This window comes from Triticum aestivum, chromosome 7A (genome assembly GCF_018294505.1).
Source record: "Triticum aestivum cultivar Chinese Spring chromosome 7A, IWGSC CS RefSeq v2.1, whole genome shotgun sequence".
Lineage (NCBI taxonomy): Eukaryota > Viridiplantae > Streptophyta > Magnoliopsida > Poales > Poaceae > Triticum > Triticum aestivum.
In genome coordinates this window covers 169,965,825-169,990,764 of record NC_057812.1, presented here as the reverse complement: position 1 = coordinate 169,990,764, position 24,940 = coordinate 169,965,825, and the positions used below count along the sequence as shown (strand labels likewise).

Below are 24,940 nucleotides of genomic sequence, written 5' to 3'. Positions count from 1 at the left end.
TCACGGGCACGGCGGGTGGCCGTGCATCGTCGTCGCGCGCGACGTCGGCCGTGCAGGAAACCGACGGGGATATATTCGCGAAGGCGAGAGAAACCGGTAGTTAAGCACTGTGTCTCTGTGCGTGTTAGCCTGGCGAGGGGGCCCGCGCGCGCATCTCCGTCGAGCGCATCGCCTGCATATATACCCCACGACCGCGCGCCGTGGATATCAGTACGCCACCCACAAGCCACCGGTCGCAACCGCACTCCGTCTATATCACCCCCGGCCTCGCCACCTTGGGACCAGTGCCTCTCCCTCCTCCCTCTCTCGCAACCTTTCCCCCCGTCTCGTTGGAATCCATGGCGTCCAAGTCCGCGGTCACCACCGCAGGTTAGTTCGACCTCCCGGCCAGTTATATTGAGAGTTATTAGTGAAGGCTGTTCCACCCCGGATCGGGAGCCGCCATGGCTCTGTTTATCCACGCTCTGTGGGGCGGCGGCAAGCCTCTGGCGCTGGTGCTCACCACGGTGCTCCTCTGTGTGCTGCGGCCAGGTGGGCAGCTGCCCAAGGGCAAGGAGGAGTTCTCCTCCATGGCGGACGTGTACAACCACGAGCTGACGCCGCTGCAGAAGCACGTCGCCTTCTTCGACCGCAACAAGGACGGCGTCATCCACCCCTCCGAGACCTACGAAGGTACGTATTTACGTGGCGCGCGCACAGCGCACACACGCCGATCAATCGCTTTCTACCTGCTTGGAACGCGGAAGTCGGCAGAAATCACGCGAGAAACGGCACAGCTCGTCCCGGATAACTCTCGCGATCGAAAACTGACAGTGGAGTTGGTCTGCAGGGTTCCGCGCGATCGGGTGCGGCGTCGCGCTGTCCGCCTTCAGCGCAGTCTTCATCAACGGACTGCTCGGTCCCAAGACCATACCGGTATATATGCACGCAACAAAAAACTGTGTTTTTTCTCTCTCTCCATGATTGATCCTTCTGTGCATGATTGAGATGCGTACCCTGTTACACTGCTGTCCTAGGTGCGGTTGTGGGGGCAAGGCTTGGGTTGCCTTTGTCATGTCTAGTTGCTTTCGGAGTTAACGTGGGCACTTTTAAAAACACCGTGCAAACACATATTCACACACGCACGCTCACCCTATGAACGCACACACATCATATCCTTATGAGCATCTTGTGAGACCACCGAAGTCGCCACAAACGCCCTGTAGCGAGTAGCATGCCATGCCGCTGAAAGAACAGCATCAAAAAGATTAAAGTAAATCTTGTAAAACACAATCACCCATGCCAAAGTCTAGAACTTAAACTCAGATGGACAGGTTCCGCCGCAAGAAACTTAGTCACCCGAGCATAAATTCACTACTTTTGCATAGTTGGTTAACAATATTCCAGTAGCACACGAACGAGTATTTAACCAAAGTTACCACAATTCATGGAACCGTACCCAGAAACTACCATTTTACGTTTTTGTGCGGAAAACTACCACTTTTGTTCTAATCCGTGGCAAAAAACTATCAAGTGTGAAAAGTGCCTGATTTACCTCTTCTAAACGCCTTTCTGACATGTTGGGCCCACAAGTAAGGTTGACCCTTAACTTTGACCGTTATTACAGATAGGGCAAACACGTCAACCCTCTTCTTCCACCTCTGTCCACCCTCATGTGCATTACATCGAACAGGTTATCTGCGTCTCGTGGCAGGTGACGTGGCCGGCGAGCCACACCCCGATGCAGTCCGAGTGGAAGGCTTGGCTTGGCTGCACTTGGTGAGGAGCCGGAGCTGGTCCCCGTCCCCGAACTCGCTGTGGCAGACGGTGCACTCGAGCACGGCCGTGCCATCTTCGCCCTTGCCTCCCGCTTCCTTCTCCCGGAGCGCCCTCGCCTCGGCGTAGGTCATGGCGGGGAACAAGGCGACCACCTCCTGGTCGAGCCCGCCCAGCCGCCAAGTTGTTAGTGGCTGCGCTGCGCATGCACGCGGCGGCCAGCCAGCAGCAGCTGCGCGGGCTCGCACGCGGCGGCTGCGCTGCGCACGCACGCATGCACATGGCCAGCCGCCGGCGGCCAGCTAGTAGCAGCTGCGCTACGCACGCGCACACGCGCGGTGACCAGCCAGTCGCGACTTCGCATGCACGCACGCCCGCCGCGGCCTGCCAGCGGCGACTGCTCACGCACGACCTCTGTTCGGACGACCGCGTACACAATCCAGACAGGGATACGACCACATGTGGGCAGGGCAACGGCGGCGTCGGCGAGCAGGCCACCGCGCCGGCAAGCAGGCAGGCCGCGCCGACGAGCAGGAAGGCCGTGCCGCTGCGCCGCTGGGCAGGCCGCGCCGCCGGGCAGGCAGGCCGACGCGCCGTGCGCTGGCCTCCGCTCGAGCTGGCTGGCTAGCCCCCGCCGTTGGCCTCTCGTTAACGGTCAACCTGACTTGTGGGCCCAGCATGTCAGGAAGGCGTTTAGAAGAGGTAAATCGGGCACTTTTCACACTTTGTAGTTTTTTGCCACGGATTTGAATAAAAATGGTAGTTTTTCGCACAAAAACGTAAAGTGATAGTTTTTGGGTACGGTTCCATAAATTGTGGTAGTTTTTGGTTAAATACTCCACACGAACAGAGCACAAACTAGATGGTTGCCTGATTTAGATGGAGGGCGGTATAAATAAAAGGCTGCACGAGATTCAAAAGCTAGTTGCTCATTGGTCAAAGGGCTCGTAACTAAACGGCGTCGAGATCTACAAATGACTAGCAACAGGCATTACTAAAACGCACATACGCGCATACGACTATCTCAGCACTAGAAACACATCGCCAGGTTAGCATATGCATGCACCATGCGTTGAGACGCACATGAGAACATAGACCAATGAACATGTTAGTTCATGTAGCATGGGTTCGGTCGCAAAGAGAAATGAATAGCCAATGATTTAGCTACACTTTCCTTTCTACTACAACGAGACAAAGAAACTTTAGCGAGATCTATTTGCACTTTGCTTATTCTAAGCAGGCAATGGTAACATGCAAGCACACCCTATGCTTTAGATTGGACCAACTGAACTCTTCCAGCGATGGACGGTCGGTGTATCATTGTATATCTCTTTCATAGACCATCGAGTTTCCCACTTGACCATCTACTGCCTCCGTTCGGTATTAACTGTCGCTGAAATGAGTGAATCTAGACGCGGAGGTAATAAAAATTAACCCTTGCCGCTCCCAAAAGAGATGAATTGTTTGCCTTCCCGGATAAAGCAGAGGATGGAAGCAAGTAAATCGGGCGTATCTACCTCGTGGTAAGAAGCCGCTGCCAGAGACGAGCTCGGTTCAGAGTATTCGACGGAGTGCCGTATGACTAGACGAGCTCGGTTCAGAGTATTCGACGGAGTAGTGCCGTATGACTAGACCACCTCTGGCCGAGAAACAGAAGACATATTCCTAGCGTGAGGACTTGTACACGCCAACACAGAAAAGATGCATTATTCACCCTTGCTTTTTTCAGAGAAGAAAGCGAAAACACCGAGCAAAGGAGCACTGTCAGGCTTTTCCAGTTTATCGATCTGTTCAGTCTTTACAGCAGGACCTAACATGAAATGGGGATTGGTTCAGTGCTGATTGGCTGGAGTTTTCCGTTAGTTATTAATCGTCGTGTGTCGCTACCGCTGCAGGAGAACATGAAGGTTGGAGCTTTCAAGTTTCCGATCTACGTAAAGAACATCCACAAGGGCAAGCATGGCAGCGATTCGGGCGTGTACGATGCCAATGGAAGGTACTAGCTGCCATCTCATATTTGTTTATGTGCACATCGCCGACAACCTCCATTTCTAATTAGGTGGATCCTCCAAAGTTTACAGTTAGACCTCTCTAACATGGAGTATCAAAATATAAATATGTTATTCAGATTGGTCAAATGAAAATAATGTTGTTCCATTTCTCATAAGTAATATCTCCTTTTTTCTGTAAATTCTTGCTAATATATTCAAATAACAATAGCGATCAAAGATACTTCATGAAGACATACTGATCTATCTAAAATATCATGTATTTTTACATAGGAGTATTTCCTTTATTAGCAAAGATATATACTAGCTGAATTAAAAAAAGGTCAGCTAATTACTCCTACTTGCAACGTAATGTGGAGAGAGAGTGACATAGATGTTAGTCGCAACTCCCTAATAAAACCTAAAAGAATCTAAAGTAGTCTTGCCGCCTTATGATACGGGTGCATGACTGTCAAACCACCTTTTGATATGAAACATAAAGTTAAGAGAAGCAGCTAGGAGTGCTGTGTTGTCTTTGTTCTTTCCCCGTTGTCTAACTAAACTCTGAAGGAAGAGATGCCACAGTGCCGCACACTCAACAATAAACTACTGGCCAATGTGAGTCGCATGAGATTAGTTAAGGTATTGTGGCACATGACAGTGTTGCTATGACGTGTAGAGAAGTTGAACTATCGATAAATTGTGCCGCCCGATGGTAACTAAAAAAGAAATAAAGATAGCAACACAACTCTAAAGCATATGTCTTATCTAGACGTACAAAGATAATGCAACATGTGTTCGGGTGCATATGTGCTAACCTTACAGTCTATCTAACTTGCAGGTTTGTTCCTGAAAAGTTTGAAGAGATATTCAAAAAGCATGCTCACACCAGGCCTGATGCCCTGACAGGCAAAGAGCTGAATGAGTTGCTTCAAGCAAACAGGGAGCCTAACGACTTGAAAGGACGGTAAGTTTCCATTCATCTGGAGTATGAACAATGGAAATGTAAGTTGTGCTCTTTAGCTCATTATTCTCCTTTTCTGGAACCAACAATGCAGAGTGGGTGGCTTCACGGAGTGGAAAGTTCTCTACTCGCTGTGCAAAGATAAGGAGGGATTTCTTCACAAGGAGACTGTCAGGGCAGTCTACGATGGCAGCCTGTTTGTGAAGTTGGAGCAAGAGAGGAAGCAAGCTAAGGAATCTGCCAAGAAGAAATGATGAAAACTATCCCAATACCCTGTTATTTGTGATTGTGCGCAAGTATGCGTAAATTATGGTGTGCTTGCGAGTATGGTTCTGTAAATTAATGTTGTGATTTGATTTGGTGTGTTTGTTTGTTCTTTTATGGAATGAGAATTCAAAGCCTGTTTGTCTAGATATCGCAGTAGTTTGCAAATGAGGATGTTTCCAATTACTTATAATCTTAATGTTGGTGTTTGTTTTATGTCTCCACAAACATACTTCATGCAAGAAGTTGCACAACAATATGCAGCGTGCAGCAGCATTACCTCATGACCATTGTCCATTGTTATATTTTACCATTTATAGTTGGCGAAAAATGTGAGGACCTATTTCGTCCAAAGGAATTATATATAATTTCAGTTCATATAAGTTTTTCCTATATAAAATCTATTTGGTCCAAAAGAACGAGTCCTCCAAAGAAGACATGAATCTCTAAAAACATTTCTGCATTTTTCATACGGTGCAACCAAACAACTACTATTATTGTGTTTCCGAACTATTATTATTGTGTCCTTATCCATGTAGAATCTGTCTACAATGTTATGACATCCTATTCTAGTATATTCCTTATACTTGAAATCCTACAAACCAAAGAGGCACTGAATTTTATTGTTTTTACTCAGATTACCATTAAATTGGTATTTAGTTTCACCACAACATTTTACTGTTAACTAGCTGGTGCATGCAACAATGAACACATCTTGAGGTGAGATTTGTTTAGCTGCTAGTGCACTTATGTAGAAACATAGCAAATAATCCCTCCGTTCACAAATATAAGATATTTTGGATATTTCAGTATGAACTACATACAGACTGAAGTGAGTCAACAAATACATCAAAATGTATCTATATATATATCTGATTCAGAAAAAGGTTTCCGCAAAAAAAAAAGAATCAGAAAAAAGTTAAAACATGTTATATTTGTGAACAGAGGGGTAATATATATTACAATAAAAGATTGTGCAAATGTGAAGAGATAGATACGAGTCAGTGACAGAACAAAATAATTGTGAAACTCTGTATGGTATGGATACACAACTGCCAAACCACCTCTTCAATATGAAACAAAAAAGTCAAGGGAAGAAGGTGAGAGTGGTGTGTTGTCTTTGTTCTCTTCCCCCTTTGTCTCGGGCAAGTGAGTGCCAAGCTGCGTCATGTGGCATAAGATTTAATTTAATGTGAAGCACATAAGGTGGATGGGGTGGCACTAATATTCATCGGTTGTTTAGGACCTGCATGCAGATCATAGGATGCCCTCACGTAGGAAAATCCAACGTGATATTGACAAGTGACATTAGCATATCTGATTAAATAAATGGAAGAACAAATGCACAGGTATGAGGTGTTGCCTGTCACCGTTCTCACTTTCTTGAACTAATTTATGTAAGACTAAAAATAAGACCACATGTCTTATCTAGAGGTACAAAACAAATGCAGCAGATTAAGATGGCTGGTTTGTTCCATGAAAAGTTTGTGGAGATTGCAGGAAACATGCCCACACCTGAAAAGTCTGATATTGAGAATTGAGAGCCTATTTGTAAGTGTTTCCTTGCAAGGCGTGGTGTACGACTGAATTTTTTTCCGGTTTATGTTTCCTTGCGTTGTTTACAAGGTATTGTTACTCTTGCTTGCAACGCGTGGTGTACGACTGAATTTCAGTTTTGTAAGTTCATCAGCGCAGAGTCTGTTTAGCAGCAAGTAATTCTTTTTACAGAAACATAGCAGCTAGTAGAGCTGGACATATGTTACTACTATAAAATGGGAACTAGGAGTAATAAACAGTTCTCCAGTTTATGTTTTTTTATTTATTGTTCGAGCCTGCTTTCTATTAAATTGTGGTTTAGTTTTTGGCAAGCAAACACAAGGACCACCACAGAGAAGCGATGCAACATGTGGCATTATTTTCTTCTCTATCTATGCCTATCAATCATAATTTCCCACTACCAAGATCAAGGACAAGTACCTACTAACAAACATAAGTACCACATAGAGAACATATTCATGTCTGGCTCTTCCCTGAGCTATTTAAACAAGACCATTCGTTGCCATCTGTGAGGTGTGCATTCGCCGTCAAATAGCCGCAGAATAAATAATCGCCGACGATGGCGGGCTGGCGACAATCGTCGGCAGCGGCTTCTCTGCAGCTGTACCTTCTGTTTCTGGGACACTATCCTTTCAGCGGAAACATTTTTACATACAAGTTTCATCTGATGAGTATCGTTGCTATGGTTCTCATCAAGGGGAACATGCGACAGCATCCCCTGATATTGCTAACATGACGGCGCTTCAGAAGCACGCCTCTTTTTTCGACCGTAACAAGGATGGCATTAATACTCATTCAGAAACGCTTGAAGGTGAATGTGGTCACGCAATGAATGTGCAAAATAAAATGTTCCTGCTGAGTGTTCAGAATCATATGTACGAATGAATCAGCAGGTCTTTCAATAAAATAATGTGTCTAGTGTTTGACGAGCAGAATATAAGCTCCGTTAAGTCACCTGACTTTGGGATGACTGACATGTGACCCCACAACAAGCTGGCCTCAGCCACAAGTAGAGCTTCTGTTGCCTATTTACGAAAATCGAACAAGATATTGACAAAGGACATTACCAGATCTGATTAAATAAATGGAAGGGAATAGTACAAGTATGAAGTATTGTTGTCGTGGTTCTCACTTTTCTTGCATTAATTTATGTAGGACTAAAAATAAAAGCATATACCTTATTTACAGGTACAATATAAAATTATAAATGCAACAAATTAAGGAATTAAATGGCATGAAGCTTTCTCAGTTCCACTTCCATCTATAGCACAAACGAAGCACATCACTTGTATCTATTTGCGACTAAGGGTGCTAACCATTTTCTTGATATGACACAAAAGGTTAAGAGAAGCAGCTGGGAGTGGTGTGTTGTGTTTGCTGCCTTACCCCTTTGTCTAAACTCTGAAGCAGGTGATACCAGGCTGTGGCTACGGCACACAATTTCCTTTTAATGTGAAGCACATGTGGTGAATTGGATGACATCAACATCTATCGGTTGTTTAGGACTTGCATTCAGATTATAGGATGTACAGGAGAATCCTCCTGTGATGTGATTTAGGAAAATCCATCTAGATATTGACAAATGACATTTCGAGATCTGATTAAATAAACGGAAGAGAATAGTACAGGTATGAAGTATTGGTGTTTGTTCTCACTTTTCTTGCATTAATTTGTGCAAGACTAAAAATAAGAGCACATATCTTATTTACAGGTACAAAATAAATGCAACAGATTAAGATGGCTGGATATATGTAAACTTCACAACCCTTTCCAAGTTGCAAGTTTATTATTAAGAAGTTTCAGATATGCAAAACCCATGCTGACACTAGGCCTGATGTCCTGGCAAGCAAAGAGAGCTGCAGAAGTTGTTTCCAACAAAAAGGTAGCCAAAATATTTCAAACGATGGCAAGTATTCCTCTGGAGTACAATAATGAAACCGTAACCAGTGCTCTTTAGGTGAGTGTGCTAAAGGCAAATAAGTAAACGAAATATGTATTTGGCAACCCTGTGCCCGATTGCAAAACTGCCACACCACTTGGTGTCCCTTCGATCGGCATCGCACGCATAAGTCTTCCTCCCGTATTCCTCCCCCGCGCCAAGTCCCCAGCCGATGGTGTCTTCCTCTGATTCCTCCTCCCTGCCGCCAAGTCCGAGCCCTCCTCGCCGCATCCTCCTCCGGCGAGCCGCCGCCGGCAAGCCAAACCGCAGTGCCGCCCCTTGCTCCCTCCTTTTCCCTTCATCTTCCTTCCTTCCTCCCTCTCCATCATCTCTTTCTTTCTGCTCACGGGAGCTCCCATGGCGCCGCCCATGGATCCGAGCAAGCTGCCGCCGGAAACACAACCCATCCACTGGACCCCCTCCGCCCCAACGGTCGCGACCTCTGGCGCCTCCCTGGCGTCCGCCGCTGCCTAGTCGTCATCCTCGAAGCCCAAGATTGCAACACCTCCTCCAGGGCCGGACTAGGGGGTGTGAGGCTCCAATAAATTATGTAGTTGGGAGGTGTAAACAAGCTCAGTTGACCAAAAAATGGAGTTCCGAAGGTTCCTGGATCCAAGCAGAGCGAGGAGCCTGTTGCGTCGCTGTAGAGAATGGACGAGACCCGGCGCCACCGCATCGCAGGAGTGTGTTGTGCGTCTCTTGCTCATTCAGTTCAGTTGTCTCGTAAGAAAACCTGAAGGAAAATGTATTGTCAAGAGATGCCAATACTATTGTTGCTTCTTTGCAACTTTTTTGTTCATTTCTTACAAGAAACTCTAGCCTATTCATATCTGGTGCTGCTACAAACTTACAAAGTGTACAGATAAACTAGCCTGGTATATTCAGTACTTCAATTTATTGTTCAGTTGTACCACTTGTTGGTACAAAAAAACTGTGTTAGTTCTACACATTTTCCAGTGTTATGTGCTAGAATTTCAGTGTTAAGTACTACAAAAATGTTCAATTTGGAGAGGTTCCGGTGCTTTGTTGCTGCTGTTATGTGCTAGAATTTCAGTGTTATAAATCGTTTCTTGTGTTCTTGTTAAGTCTATAAGTGAGGCTCTAAAAATGCAGTTTGGATAAGTTCCAGTGCTTTGTTGTTGCTGTTATGTTGTACACAATCTGCACTTTAAAGAGGGTCTAATGCTTGGATGGTGCCGTTTCTTGCTATTAAGCGTGCAAGTGTGTTGTGAAAATCTGCAATTTGAGATATTCTAGTGCTTTGCCGTTGTCCGTTATTCCTGTACTAGCACTTGTAAAAGTCAGAAATCAGGAGACGTTCAAGTCCCATGTTGTGGTTGTTTTCTTACTTCTGCTAAGTCCATAGGTGTGCACTATTTTGTTTTTGAACAATCTCGTGCATTGGATCTATATTGGATGTTAGATAAAAGAGGGCATGTTACAACACGACTTGCTAGAGGCAAGTTACTAGATTTCGGTCCAGATAGGACAAATAATATTAGGGATTGTTGCGTCTGTGTTGTGTGGTGTGGTAACTTAGTTATTTCTTGGCTAGATACACCACAATATTGGTACCAGTTTGAACTTGAGATCAATTTTCACCGCATGGATGAAAATTGATGCTATTTCCTAGTGTGAAGAATTTTTTTTCAGTCACACCGTAATTTTTGTTTCCTATTTTTGAAAGATTGACTACTCCTTTTTAATTCTTGAGGTTGACACCGTAATATCGGCAACAAAAATTGAAAAAGCAATTAGGTGACTAATGGGTGTTCACTTTTCACATCGTTTTTCACATGGTAATTTATGCATTACAACCCTCAAAAAAAATTATGCATTACAGATCTGATAACTTACATAGAAACACTGTGATAACATTTTGTGTATGTTTCTGAATTGAGAAATGTTTTTAAGTGTAAATAGCATGGTCATATATGTACCGCAGACCCGATAATTTAAAGACAAATCCCATGGTAACTTTGGCCCGGAAAAAATTTATTGAAAAAGATAACGTCACTAACTTACATGTAAATAACATCATAATTTATGCTCCGCAGACTTTATAACTTGCATATAAACATCATGGTAACTTTAATAGCGTAGGGTGGAGGGAGTTATTGAAAACATACCCCGGTAATTTTTGTATAAATAACACGGTAATATAAGTACCGCATAACTGATATTTTACATACAAGCACCGTGGTAACTTTTGATCCGGCAAAAAAGTTACTGAAAACACAACCCCGGTAACTTTTTCTGTAAATACTATGGTAATATACATTTTGTAGACATGATAACTTAAGTACAAACACCACGATAAAATTAAACAAGGGGAGTTGTTAAAAAATAAACCCAATAACTTTACGTGAAAATAACATGATAATATATGAACCATGTACATGATAATTTACATAAAAACATCGCTGTAAAATTGACCAAGGGAAAAATGTTATTGACAAATGTACTCTCAGTAACTTCTGTGTGAGTAGCTTGGTAAAATAGGAAACACCGACTTGATAATTTGGGTGCAAACACCATGGTAACTTTGTCCAAAGAAGGGAAAATTGTTGAAAAATATACCTCGATAACTCACGTGAAAATAAAACGGTAATATACGAATCATATACCCGATAACTTACGTACATACACCACGATAACTTTGACTAAAGAGCAAAAAAGTTGTCGAAAAACATACCCGCGATAACTTAAGTGAAAATAGCACTATTATATATGAACCGCAAAATCCGATAACTTACGTCCAAATACTATGATAAGTTTGATTCGAGTGGATGAAGTTGTTGAAAATATACCTCGGGAACTTATATGTAAATAGCACGGTAATAGTCTTGATTTAGGGAAAAGTAGTAAAAAGTGGTCGAAAAATACACATGATAACTTTTTTTATGTAAATAGCATAGAAATTACGCACCACAACCTTGATAATTTAGGTCCAAACACCACGGTAAATTTGATCTGGAGAAAAAAAAATTGTTGAAAAGACTTCTGTGTAAATAGCATAGTAATATACACACCTGATAATTTACATACAAATACCATGGTAATATTTGACTCGGTGGGGAAATTATTGAAAACATACCCCCGTAAATTTTGTGTAAATAGCATGGTTACATACGCATCACATACCTACATACAAACACCACGGTAATCTTGATCAAGTAGAAAAATATGTTAGAAACATACCCCCCGGTAACTTATATAAAAACACCATGGTAATATACGAACCGCAGACCTAAAAACAACATGGTAATATAATAACCGCAGGCCCGATAACTTATATGAATAAAGCATGGTAATATATGAACTGCAGGGTCGGTGAACCATTTTTATGCCTTCGATAACTTATGTGGAAATAACACGGTAACTTGCATATAATGGGCATGGTAACTTATGTAGCATAGGTGTGATAAATTTTGGCTGAAAAAAAGTCATCGGAACATGCCAACATGGGATCTAGTTTCGAAGATCTCGTCGCGACGAATCTTTTATGTAGAAACGGTTTTTACATCGGACCAATGGTTTGAGCTACAAAATATTTTAAAATTTTGGAATAAAGAGAATCTAGAATGACATCAGCTTTTTTATTCTCTAGTGTATGCATATAATTAGAAAGAGAAATGCACGTGAAAAAAGAAAGAATGCTAATGTATGCATGTATTTAAAGTGAATGAAGTAGAGGTGTGGCAGTTTTGCTTATATGGCACACATGTGCCAAATATCACAGTTCATAAGTAAAACATTCTAGACGCCCTCTTAGTTATGACCATGCGCAAGTATTTGGAAACTATTGGTGTTCTACTGTTATTGTGAGTGTTGGACCAGTAAATTAACGATGTAGCTTGATTTCGAGTGTTTGCTGATTCAACTTGCAGTGAGAATTGAGAGCCTGATTGTAAGTGTATCCTTGCAGAGCATGGTGTGTGTTAAACGATAGGCTTATAGGTGTGTACATGTGTTTGTGTACGTGACAACTTGTACGTGGTGTGTGTGTGTGTTGTGCATCGCAGGTACTTAGAGATGATCCTTATCTTTGTATAGCTTCACCTAGGGGTCCAGTCTACTAACTACCTGCAGCCATATTGTAATTCTATTAACCTATATAACACACACACGTCCTTGCTGATTGGCATATGCTTCCATGCATAGAACTTTACATGGTAATCAGAGCTAGCCTTGCAATCATCCATGGCAAGCTCTTCAAGTTCCTTCCCCTCATCTCCATTTGCTCATGCCGCAACCGAGAAGCTCACCAAGGGGAACCAGGTGCTGTGGCAGACGACCGTCCTCTCCGCCATCGGAGGAGCACAGATGGCGGACTACCTCAATACCACGAAGACGGTCCCTCCTATGACCATTGAGGTCGCTCCTCCGACGGGAAGATGACGACCAAGGCGCCAAATCCCAAGTTTCAGACAGGGTATGTGCAGGATCAGCAGATCTTCTCCTACCTACTAATCACACTTCCGCGAGAGATGGCGATCTAGGTGGCTTCCTGTCACGTGGCAGCGGAGCTGTGGAACACCATGGAAGATATGCTCACCTTCCACACTCGTGCCAGGACCGTCAATGTCCGAATGGCGCTTGCAAATCGGCAGAAGGGCAACGCCACCATCACTGAGTATGTGGGTAAGATCAAATCCCTTGGCCATATGAAAGAAAGTTAAAGAACAGGATATCGTCTCCCATATCCTTGCCGAGCTCGATGAAGAGTTTAACCCGGTCGTCTCCGCCATGTGCTTTCGGGTGGAGCCCGTCACTATCCCGGAGTTGTACTCTCAGCTCCTCAGCTTTGAGACCTGCATGAACCTCCGCAACGGGGCTCTCAATCGCCTGCCACAGCACCTGGTTCCTCTTGGTGAGCTTCTCGGTTGCGGCATGAGCAAATGGAGATGAGGGGAAGGAACTTGAGGAGCTCGCCATGGATGATTGCGAGGCTAGCTCTGATTACCATGTAAAGTTCTTGCACGCACGCACGCACGCAGAGAGGAAATCTTCATCCATAGCTCTTCTCCGAGTTATTAAACAGGGCCATGTGTTTCCATTTGTGAGGCGCAGAGCAAATAAATCCTCAGTGAGTCAGTGGCGATGATGTTGAGCCGGCGAAGATCACCGGTAGTGGCTTCGCTACAGCTGCCGCTGGTGACAACTCTTCTGTTTCTATGGGTCCTAAGCTGTAAGTACTTGATACATGCTGCAGTTAGCTACTCTGTTTCTGAGACATAATCCTTTCAGCAAAACACTGTTACCACCAGACAATGATGAATATCATCGTTATTTTTGGAAGGGGGGCATGCAACAGCAGATGCTGATATAGCTAACATGACGGCACTCCAGAAACATGTCTCTTTTTTCGACCGTAACAAGGATGGCATCATTACTCCTACAGAAACATTTGAAGGTGATTTGTGCTTAACTGCTTATGCAAAACATTCTGTAAAAAAGTGTTATCATTGAGAATTTAGACTCACATGTATCTGCATTTTCGTTTAATAGAAAGCAGGTTTACTGTTTGCGGAGCAGAATTTGAGTTCAGTTAGATTGCTTGTAAATATAGAAAGCAAATTCAGAAGCTCCACTTGTGCCGTATAACACAGACAAAATTCTAAGGCATGTTAAGTTCATTTATTTGCCGTGTTTGTATCTTCTTGATTTTGACAAACTATATTTGGCACAAGGGCTAACATTATATTTTCCTTTTAGCATAAGTACGACATGTATATTAACTAATTATGATATGCTGATGTTAAAGAAACAATTTTCAATATGCTTAAATTACCAATGTATGGCCCATGTGTTAACTTGTTAGTTCAAGATTTCTCGGGTAGTAGCTGTGGTGCATTTTGGATTGAGGAATACAGGCTTACCTTTCAAGGTGCAGTAAGGGCGCAAACCACTGGTTAGGGCAGCGGCTTAGGGCTAGAGTCTAATCTCCTTTTATGTTTATTAGTAATTTGATGGAAAAAATATAAATAATCTTAGAGGGATTTTGATCCATCAAAAAAAATCTAGGGATTTCAAAAAGAAATGCTTAAGCTGAATCTGAAGGATAAGGGAAGCACTAACAAACTTGAAAATAAGCTAAACAGACTGATACCTGATTTGAGCATTAAAGAGACTTGATGATGGTGGCCCATGCTCCTTAATCCTTATCCTTGCGCCGAGGGATATATGCTGGGTCCCACGTGCCAGAACTATTATGTTCATGTATATTTATTATTATGGCAATATATTTTATCTTGTAGGATTTGTTGCAATTGGTTGTGATGTTGCGTATTCTAGAGACTCTGCCTCTTCCGTGCATGCTGCCCTTGGTCCTATAACAAGCCCGATATGACTACCTCACAGACATCCATGTGCGCACACAGACAATGAACTTGATATCTAAAATTTGTTGTTCAATTCAGGTTGATGCACCATTGCCCCACATTAATATTCACATAGGCCTAATCCACAGAGCAATGCATGGAAGTGATTCAGGTGCATTAGATGCCAAAGGAAGGTAACTCAAATCACCTACTTATGTATGTGCAAATCTGGTAAATATCACCATGCATGCTGTAAAGTAAACAAAACATGGAAGTGATACAGCTAAATTTTTATTAATTTATTATACATATACTGAACATGTCAAGCTGTAGGTTTGTTCCCCAAAAATTCAAGGAAATATTCATAAAGCATGCAAAAGCCAGACCAGATGCGCTGACATCCTCAGAGGTGGAGGAGATGATACTAGCAAATCGAGATCCACTAGACCCTCGATCATGGTAATTTTTGGAACTTTTGGTTATTTGTTAATTGCATTCTTGAGAACCAATGGAGGCGTGCAGCATGATTCCATCATGTAGGTTCTCGTGCCAACTAAAGAAATGTTTCCTTTGGAACAACATGTAAGAAAGTCAATTGGGGGGGTTGGGGGGGGGGGTCAAATTATAATTTATGGATCTTAAATTCAACTAAGTTTGCTGCATTTCTAATAAATATAGGTCGGCGCCTGTAAATGAGTGGGGCCTGACATACAAGCTCGCAAGTGATAGAGATGGTTTTCTTCAGAAGGATAGTGTAAGAGGTATATATGATGGAAGTGTGTTTGTCAAGTTGGAGGAAAAGAGGTCTCTTCGGAGTGAAATATGATGGGCTATACCATTGTGTGTTTACACAACATTTGGGAAACCTATGTGTTCATATAGTTATCAAATATGATGTATATTGTTCAAGTGTATTTGACCGCACATCGTTATTGGATGTTTATAAGGAAACATTTTTTTTGAACGATCATCGAGGGGGAGAGGATCCCCACCTGTCGGTGTAGTGAAAACCAGGTCTACACTAACCGCCGGGCATGGGCCACGACTGTATGCAACTACGCTAAAGAGGATCCATCTTCGCCGACAAGCGCTACATCGACAAGCAAGAATCAAGCTACCTTCCCGGCAAGGAGCATCCTGCCCTGCTAGGGAGGACAGATACAAGGCCCCGGCAAGAGGATCTTGCCGGGAAGAGACAAGGCCCCGGCAGGAGGAGCTTGCCGGGAAGGCCAACCACGGCACTTCAAGAAACTTGCCGCGATGCACCGCACGTCCCGGCAAGGTCCGGTGAGCGATAAGCTTCTGGACTCGACAAGACGACGACCCCGACAAGGTACTCTCCGGGGGCCCGCTGCCACTCTGTACACACGCTCCAGCGCACCCACCCGCGTGTCGCCATGAGGCTTCCTCAGGGGCGCGTGGCGGGAGCCTGGGCAGCCAGGGGTACGCGGTGGCAAGCGGAGATGAAGAGAAGGCCATCGTGGCAAACGGTGGCGCTCCTAACGGTCACTTTTTGCACTGTTTAGGCAACTCAGACAGGCATTCAATGACCTTGTCCCCTGCCGTCAGAGTTAGGTAGGGTGCACTGTGTCCACAGTAGCGGTAGCTGCACCTACCGCATCCTTTTCCATTTTTACCCTTCTAGTCTACGTTGCCACCTGTCGGTGACCCCTTGAAAGTATAAAAGGAGGCCCAAGTGCAACGTAGAAGGGGTTCGGCTCATTCGAAACACCAGAAACACTCCCACGCTCAGTCTGGCAGCGTCCATCGCTCCTGAGCAAGGATTCAATACAATCTAACAAGCAGCAGTAGGGTTTTACGCATCCGTGCGGCCCGAAGCTGGGTAAAACTGCTCACGTGTACCGCCTCGATCCGCTCTTTGTGCAGCCCCCGCCCCCCTCCGAACCGAAAGGGGCCCTGTCCCCATAGGTGTTGGTGGATCAGCTTCCCCGACATCTTTGGCGCGCCAGGTAGGGGGCTTCGGCGGCAGCTGTTCCGTCCACGTCAAGGCTCAGCTGTTCTTCATCGTCATGGCTCCTAAGAAGCGGGCGAGCAAAAGAACGACGCCAGTGCGGCAACAGAAAAGCTAAGTCATGCGAAACTTTAGATATTTCCTTTCTATATAAAGTTATCCGCCTCGGAGATCTTGTTCTTTGTATGGAAAACCTGTGCGCGGAGGAATGAACTCGTAGCTAGTTGCGCCCTTACTTTGTTTCGAGTCCGCTCAACAACTTAAGTGAGCTGCTAGCGCCCTTACTTTGCTTCGAGTCCGCTCAGCAACTTAAGTGAGCCGCTAGCGCCCTTACTTTGTTTCGAGTCCGCTCAACAACTTAAGTGAGCTGCAACTAGTTGCGACAAGGTTGCTTGTCGGTAGCGACCCCGCCAGCAGGCTGCTGAAGTTCCGCACTCGGCGCTCGCGGCAAGGGTGCCTGCACCGGCAAGTTTCCCTAGAAAGCATAGGGTGGACGTACAAAGAGAGGTTGAACAGGCAGATACCATGCACTATTTATTTGAGATTTCTGCATAGACCTGTATGCCAAGGAGCCTTCTCGGGGCTAGTTGCGCTCCATGTTGCCTCGAGTCCGCTCGGCAACTTGTGCGGTTGCGCTAGAACCAAGAAGGTAAACCTTTCCGGGAGGCGATGTTCCCGAATAGCCGCTAAGGGCCCGTTCCCTCAAGCGCTGCTGGCTGGATCGTACGCACCGGAAAGCATTCCAGCAGGCATAGGGAATATGCAGCAAAAGTCAAAATTCGCAAGCGAGTTAAGTGCACTTCAGATGCTAATCACTTGTCATGTTTAAACGCAGTTATGGCCCGGGGGCTGGCAACGCCCTTAGGACCAATCTTCTTGGTGTCAAGAACGACGAAGTTCTTCGCCATAAGCCTTTCCGGCAACGATCTTGCCGGGAACCGGTGTCAAGAACAACGAAGTTCTTCGCCATAAGCCTTCTCGGCAACAAGCTTGCCGGAAGCCGGCATCGAGAACGTCAAAGTTCTCTGCTGAAGATAAAAGCCTTCCTGGCAACAAGCTTGCCGGAAGCCGGCATCGAGAACGTCAAAGTTCTCTGCTGAAGATAAAAGCCTTCCTGGCAACAAGCTTGCCGGAAGCCGGCATCGAGAACGTCAAAGTTCTCTGCTGAAGATAAAAGCCTTCCTGGCAACAAGCTTGCCGGAAGCCGGCATCGAGAACGTCAAAGTTCTCTGCTGAAGATAAAAGCCTTCCTGGCAACAAGCTTGCCGGAAGCCGGCATCGAGAACGTCAAAGTTCTCTGCTGAAGATAAAAGCCTTCCTGGCAACAAGCTTGCCAGAAGCCGGCATCGAGAACGTCAAAGTTCTCTGCTAGAGATAAAAGCCTTCCTGGCGACGAGCTTGCCGGAAGCCGGCATCGAGAACGTTAGATTTCTCTGCCAGAAAATTTCCATGGAAGTAGGCTCGGGGGTTTGTAGCTCCTTTGAGTGCAACAACAACCATGGCCCATGCCAAGTTTGGTCCCGTCTCCAGCGTCGAATTCATGAAGTTCTCCGCTGCAGCCGGGCCCGGGGGCTACTGTTGGTGTAGTGAAAACCAGGTCTACACTAACCGCCGGGCATGGGCCACGACTGTATGCAACTACGCTAAAGAGGATCCATCTTCGCCGACAAGCGCTACATCGACAAGCAAGAATCAAGCTACCTTCCCGGCAAGGAGCATCCTGCCCTGCTAGGGAGGACAGATACAAGGCCCCGGCAAGAGGATCTTGCCGGGAAGAGACAAGGCCCCGACAGGAGGAGCTTGCCGGGAAGGCCAACCACGGCACTTCAAGAAACTTGCCGCGATGCACCGCACGTCCCGGCAAGGTCCGGTGAGCGATAAGCTTCTGGACTCGACAAGATGACGACCCCGACAAGGTACTCACCGGGGGCCCGCTGCCACTCTGTACCCACGCTCCAGCGCACCCACCCGCGTGTCGCCATGAGGCTTCCTCAGGGGCGCGTGGCGGGAGCCTGTGCAGCCAGGGATACGCGGTGGCAAGCGGAGATGAAGAGAAGGCCATCGTGGCAAACGGTGGCGCTCCTAACGGTCACTTTTTGCACTGTTTAGGCAACTCAGACAGGCATTCAATGACCTTGTCCCCTGCCGTCAGAGTTAGGTAGGGTGCACTGTGTCCACAGTAGCGGTAGCTGCACCTACCGCATCCTTTTCCATTTTTACCCTTCTAGTCTACGTTGCCACCTGTCGGTGACCCCTTGAAAGTATAAAAGGAGGCCCAAGTGCAACGTAGAAGGGGTTCGGCTCATTCGAAACACCAGAAACACTCCCACGCTCAGTCTGGCAGCGTCCATCGCTCCTGAGCAAGGATTCAATACAATCTAACAAGCAGCAGTAGGGTTTTACGCATCCGTGCGGCCCGAAGCTGGGTAAAACTGCTCGCGTGTACCGCCTCGATCCGCTCTTTGTGCAGCCTCCACCCCCCTCCAAACCGAAAGGGGCCCTGTCCCCATAGGTGTTGGTGGATCAGTTTCCCCGACACCACCTGAATATATTGCTCAAAAAGCTGCCAAAGCCAAGAGTCACCCCTTAAGCTTTGGCTGATCCAGTTTATAAGGGAAACCAGATCAAAAACCTAAACAAGTTGACCCTGTTTATGAGGGAAACTGGGCCGAAAATCATACAGGTAACAAGGTTACAGAAGATGAGAAAAAGTGCCACCCAGGAGAGGGCATGACCTAGCTAGCAGGCAGAAAGACCAACACCAGGAGAGACACAAGTAGATGTGGGGTTCTGTCGAGGGATCACAATACCAAGACTCTGCAAACAACCTAACGCATCGCACCGGCGTGCGTACCGAGCCCCACGGCACTACAGACGATCAACCATAATCAACGAGTGCCAAACCATAACACGAACCTTGACTGGAAGATCCGCCACGGACGGTCAGAACGATTAGCAGGTTGGGGAGGCATCATTGCGTCATCATTGAGCAAAGGTGAACCAAGACAACACCAAGAGCCCAAGGCTCGCCGCAGCACAACGGCAACCATGGGAGGGTCTTGAGCATGCACAACAACAGGACGGAGACCACGTGAAGGACAACCAAAGAGAAACACATGAAGAAGAAACACACCACCGTCGGCCCCAAGCTCGCCGCACCACCACCACCAAAACGCACCACCCTCAACCACACGCCGCAACAGGAACCGTCGCTTTGGGCCCCCAAGATGACGCCTCCAAGGAGGAAGTGTTGTCGAAGACGCAACACCATCATCCGATCCGGCGAGCCTAATATTAGGTTTTCACCCGGTGACCACAAAGCAGAGTACCGTAGGTACTGGAGCTCCACAGCAGCACCTCCTGCGAGGAAGGCGACGCCCATAGACGTCGCTGCCGCCGGCATCGACAAAGTCGATGCAAGGTTCTCACCCTGAGTTTGAGCACATCCCTACAGCAAGACGACCTGAACCACGCCGAAGCAGATCCACGCAACATAGCTCGGAGACCACGCCTCTAGGAAGGTATTCGACGCCGGTGTGGCGCCGTCGTGGTCGGCTCACACAATGGGTGAGTAGGGATTTCTTCCAGAGCACAAGCGCACAGGACCCGAATCGGCCCAGTGAGGTCAAGATTGCCAGATCGGGGACGGGAACTCGGCAAACTCCGACCACTGCCAAAACTGGAGCCGGCACGCCGGCCGCTCCAGTCCCACCTCGCCCCGCAGCTCCCCATGCTCGCGCCCACCCTGGTGCAGCACCGCAGCAGCCCCCAGGAGCCAGCAGGAAGCCGACCCGCGTGGAGACGAAGGACCGGAAGGCAGGAAGGGGGGCGCCACCCACCCCCACTCTCTGGGAAGGAGCCGCCGGGCCACAACCCCGGATCCAGCCAACGACGCCCCCGCGGCTGCCACCCGCCGGAGGCGCAGCCTTGAGGTCACCACCAGCTGGAGCCGCAACGCCAGATCCGCGCCGCAAGGAGCCAGATCCGCGCCGCCAGAGGCCAGCGCGCCCGAGCCGCGCCCCGCACGCCCACTCGGGCCATCCCGCGCGCCCTCCCGCGCCTTCCCGAACGCGGACGCCCATGCCAGCGCGCGCACCCGCGCGAGCTCCCGCCGAAGCAGACGGCCCGCGCCGCCCCTCCCCGAGCTGGAGGGAAGGACCCCGCCGCCGCCGAGCCGCGCGGGCTTCGCCCGGCGACTTTCGCCGGCGGCGGCGAGGGAAGGTGGGGACGGAGGGGAGCTTGCTGGCAGCGCCTAGGGTTCGCTCCCGGGCCGCCCGCGGGAGCGACCAGGGGAGCGGTCTTCGTCCCTTTGCGTGGAATGTTGTCCTGATGTGTAGTGTGCCAACTAATTGGTAGAATACGATATTTACTGTTAAGCAACCTGTTTATGTTGTAAGTCACACGTCAACTTGTAAACTACAATTGTTTATTGTTTATTGCACTGGCATCATAGCTACAGTTAGCTTGATCAAGTACATTTTCAATCCATATCCTACCAAATTCACACCTGCTCTCATTTACAGATCCTTCATCCACTGATACTAGTGTTGATTTGATTTTGGAAAATCAGGAAAATCCGGATGTGGCCTATATAGTATGCTTCCTGAATGGAAAAGGTTTAGTTTTCAACTTACTTTCGACTAACAATCCCATGAGATGAATGCCAATATCCACTCTTGATAAGTCATTAACAGCGACAGTAATAAAATATTTGTAGACTGTCCCCTTGGGCCTTGTCTAACTAATATAACCACACAGGTGCACATTCTACATGGCAGACAACCATACCCATTCAAGAGATTATCTAGTTATATTGCACACAGATAGAACACGCAAACTTTAGGTTTAGCCTTCAGCTCCTCTGATCCACAGCTCAATATTAAATATTGCCACCTTGCACTTTGCCCGGAATTTTTTTACTTGAGACAGACTTCAGATAGCAAGACATGATAAGGAAGGATATGCGAAAATAGCATCACCATCTATCCTATCCATTCCCACGATTCGCATCTAACATGTCATTCACTCGGCCAGAATCAGGATTCAGGTTATATTTCTGTGACACGGATAGACAATGAGCAAAAACACAAGTGCCACCAAATGTTATTTGCTTAATTTGCACTGCTATCAAGTATTCGAATGACATTTTTCATTGCTACTTTGTGGCTTGTGATGTTGCGGCCCTTCTGCTTGCAATATTGGACACTGCCTATGTCGAACAACCACATCTCGCCATTCGCTCCAGAGAAGAGCGACTCTACCTATCAACTCGGCTCAGAGCCAGGGGTATTTATTTAGGTAATCTCACGCGCCAACTTGTCTAAAAGATAATAAGCAGAATAAGACATCGTGATGGATGTGTATGAATGAGAATTGGGGTTGGTCTGTGCTATACGTGGAGGCAAGAAAATTTTCTGCTATATATTAGTACTCCTTCCGTCCGAAAAAACTTGTCTCTCAAATGAATGTATCCAGCATTAACTTTGTGCTAGATACATCCATTTGAGGGACAAATTTTTTCGGACGAAGAAAGTACTAGACTAAGGGTTGTGCTAAAACCATCTCATTTGCACCCTCCACCGGTCCACCACTCCACCTCCATCCATATACAATTAAATTTACCGCCCAGACTATTTTGGGTTTGCTTTGACCCGGTTTATTCCTAATATTGTTTATGTCAACGCCTCCTGGTCAGCCATACCTCTGGTTGTCATGTCGCCATATGCAACATAAAAGAAATGACAGGGAAAAAAATGGAGGGCAGTGGGGGCACACCTGTCATTCTCTTCTTCTTCCTCTTACCCTTCCCATCTTCTGTTCTCGCCTTTCTTACCGGTTGCCACGGCGACCAATGGCTGTCCTTTCTTCTTCCCTGCTCTGATTCTATACCCCCCATCAGCAAATGGCCACATGCCAATATGATTAAGCATGTCCTGAAATAATACACATCCCAGTCCCGCATTCCGTCGAACACCTCATGAGCGACCACCATCTGTCCATCTGGATCAAAGAATTCTGTTAGATGGCATTGGACCTGCACTCGGAAGTCGGCAGGCTAGCACGTACCTTCATGCACGGTTGGTGAACCGTCAGCCAGATCGGCACAACCAAACCACGAGCAGTGATCAGGGACGACACGTACTCTGGTTCTGGTCACTACCGGAGAAAACCGTTAGGCAAATAGGCCATACCGGAGCAAGGGCAAGCGAATGTAGATGGTAAAAGCGTCGAGGTGCCGGGGATACCTGGACATGACTGTTCTTCGTGTAGTAGCTGATCATGGGACATGACGGTGCGGAGCTAGATGTGACGACCCGAGGATCTCAGATCGCACTCGAGGGAGAGAAGGGAAATGGGATGAGGAATCAGCCAGAACAGAGGGAAGCTTTACTTGCAGAGGAGGAAAGTTCAGAGTACGAGGGAGAACGAAATCACACATCACATATCACACACTCTCGCCCACGCAGGGGCAGCTACATATACTGGCTCTCTATCCTTGGCCCACTGGTGACCTGGCCGATCGATGACTTGTCCCTCGCTTCCCTATTCGTCGATGCAGTCCACCCTGGCACTAGTAGTTGCGGGTGTGACATTTTCCCCTCCTTCAGAAGGAGCGTCACCTGGCGCTCCGGCCGCTCCCTGCCAGATCGTCGCCGTAGGAAAGCGAAGCTTCAGGGTGTCATAATCCTCCCATGTAGTGGCCGAAGTAGAGGACGAAGACCAGCGGACTCGCAGCTGTACCAGGGCGGTGTTGGCGCGCTTGACCATGCGCCTGTCCAAAATCTCCACGGGCGCCGTCTCGTCCATGGACAGGTCCGGTGGCTTGGGCAGCTCGGCGAAGACAGGCGTATAACTTGGAGTAAAGGGCTTGAGCTGGGAGACGTGGAAGACGTTGTGGATGCGGCTTTCAGGCGGAAGAACCAGTCGGTAGGCGAGCGCTCTGATCTTGGCGTCCACCTTGAAGGGCCCGTAGAACTTGTAGGCGAGCTTGGCGCATGGGCGATTGACGACGGAGGACTGGGCGTACGACTGTAACTTGAGCAGCACCTCCTCGCCGACCTGGAAGCTTCGTTCGGTGCGGTGACGATCGGCTTTCTTCTTGAAATGGTGTTGAGCTCGAAGCAGCTGCTCGCGGAGGCGCGCGGTGTGCGCGCCCCAGTCCCACTGCTCGTTGTCGAGAACCGGCGCCGTCTTGTCGTCCCAGAGTGTCGTGGCGCCGAGGTTGGGCTCGGTGCCGTAGAGAGCTTTGAACGGGGTACAGTTGATGGACGCGTGGAAGGAAGAGTTGTACCAGAACTCGGCGGTCGGAAGCCACCGTCGCCAGTGGCGTGGGTCGTCGTGGATCGCACAGCGCAGGTACATCTCCATGCATTGGTTGACCCGCTCGCTCTGCCCGTCCGTCTGGGGGTGGTACGCCGTCGAGTACAGCAGCTTGGTGCCAGCGGCCGCGAACAGTTCCCGCCAGAGCGCGCTGGTGAAGACACGATCGCGATCCGAGACGATCGAGTTGGGCACGCCGTGGAGCTTGACGACGTTGTCCCAGAACGCCCGCGCCACCTTGGTGGCATTGAAGGGGCGACGAAGGGGAATGAAGTGCGCGAACTTGGTGAGGCGATCCACGACCACAATGATGGAGTCGTACCCCTCCGACGACGGCAGTCCTTCGACGAAATCCATCGTGAGCTCCTGCCACGGGGTGGTGGGCACAGGCAGGGGTGCCAGGCGACCCGCCGGCCGGCAATGCTCATGCTTGGCCTTACTCGTCCACGTCGCGCTTCTGCCCCGGCCAGCAGAACATCTTCTTGACGCGCCGGTGAGTGGCGGTAATGCCCGAGTGGCCAGCCACCGCACTGTCGTGGAATGCGCTGATGAGCTTGGTGCGAAGCGCGGTGTTGCTGCCGATCCAGAGCCGGTCGCCGCGACGAATCAGTCCCTTGTGCAGTTCAAATCCATCCTCATCCGGGCTGCGGATGGCGAGGCGCGACAACATCTCTTGTGCTGTAGTATCCGTCGCGTACGAGTTGGCGACCTCTTGCACCCAAGCTGGTTGGCAGAGCGAGAGAGCCGCCACGCTCAGAGCAGCACCCACTCTGGACAGAGCGTCTGCCGCGCCGTTTTCCACCCCGCGCCTGTACTGGAATGTGAACTGCAGCCCCACCAATTTGGACATTGCCTTTC

The 24,940-nt window shown here is 47.7% G+C and overlaps 2 protein-coding genes and 1 pseudogene across 3 annotated transcripts; 2 read left to right on the top strand and 1 right to left on the bottom strand.

Moving 5' to 3' along the window:
• Positions 1 to 118: 118 nt before the first annotated feature.
• On the top strand, positions 119 to 5,120 carry LOC123150461 (probable peroxygenase 5). Of its 2 annotated transcripts, XM_044570312.1 has the most exons (6): positions 119 to 369; positions 532 to 672; positions 830 to 915; positions 3,651 to 3,751; positions 4,585 to 4,710; positions 4,802 to 5,120. In XM_044570312.1, exons 1-6 carry the CDS (start codon positions 339 to 341, stop codon positions 4,959 to 4,961), a joined length of 645 nt encoding a protein of 214 aa, XP_044426247.1. In that variant the 5' UTR covers positions 119 to 338; the 3' UTR covers positions 4,962 to 5,120. The 2 variants fall into 2 exon arrangements, with proteins under 2 accessions (XP_044426247.1, XP_044426246.1); XM_044570311.1 differs by lacking the exon at positions 119 to 369 and having other exon boundaries at positions 376 to 672.
• Positions 5,121 to 8,578: 3,458 nt separating this feature from the next.
• On the bottom strand, positions 8,579 to 23,198 carry LOC123151605 (uncharacterized). The gene is made up of 4 exons (XM_044571290.1): positions 23,008 to 23,198; positions 22,829 to 22,918; positions 22,538 to 22,762; positions 8,579 to 9,200 (listed from the first exon to the last, which is right to left on the bottom strand). Exons 1-4 carry the CDS (start codon positions 23,048 to 23,050, stop codon positions 9,175 to 9,177), a joined length of 384 nt encoding a protein of 127 aa, XP_044427225.1. The 5' UTR covers positions 23,051 to 23,198; the 3' UTR covers positions 8,579 to 9,174.
• LOC123155177 (uncharacterized) lies at positions 13,142 to 13,280 on the top strand (annotated as a pseudogene).
• Positions 23,199 to 24,940: the final 1,742 nt, after the last annotated feature.

Excerpts from the sequence above, each read along its gene's own strand:
- LOC123150461 (XM_044570311.1), top strand. The coding sequence starts at position 444 with ATGGCTCTGTTTATCCACGCTCTGTGGGGCGGCGGCAAGCCTCTGGCG. Across the intron at positions 673-829 it reads CCCCTCCGAGACCTACGAAG|GGTTCCGCGCGATCGGGTGC; the intron begins GTACGTATTTAC and ends GTTGGTCTGCAG. Across the intron at positions 3,752-4,584 it reads GTGTACGATGCCAATGGAAG|GTTTGTTCCTGAAAAGTTTG; the intron begins GTACTAGCTGCC and ends TCTAACTTGCAG.
- LOC123151605 (XM_044571290.1), bottom strand. The coding sequence starts at position 23,050 with ATGTCCCATGATCAGCTACTACACGAAGAACAGTCATGTCCAG. Across the intron at positions 22,919-23,007 it reads CGAAGAACAGTCATGTCCAG|TGACCAGAACCAGAGTACGT; the intron begins GTATCCCCGGCA and ends TTTCTCCGGTAG. Across the intron at positions 9,201-22,537 it reads GAAGAAGAAGAGAATGACAG|GTTTTCTTACGAGACAACTG; the intron begins GTGTGCCCCCAC and ends ATTTTCCTTCAG.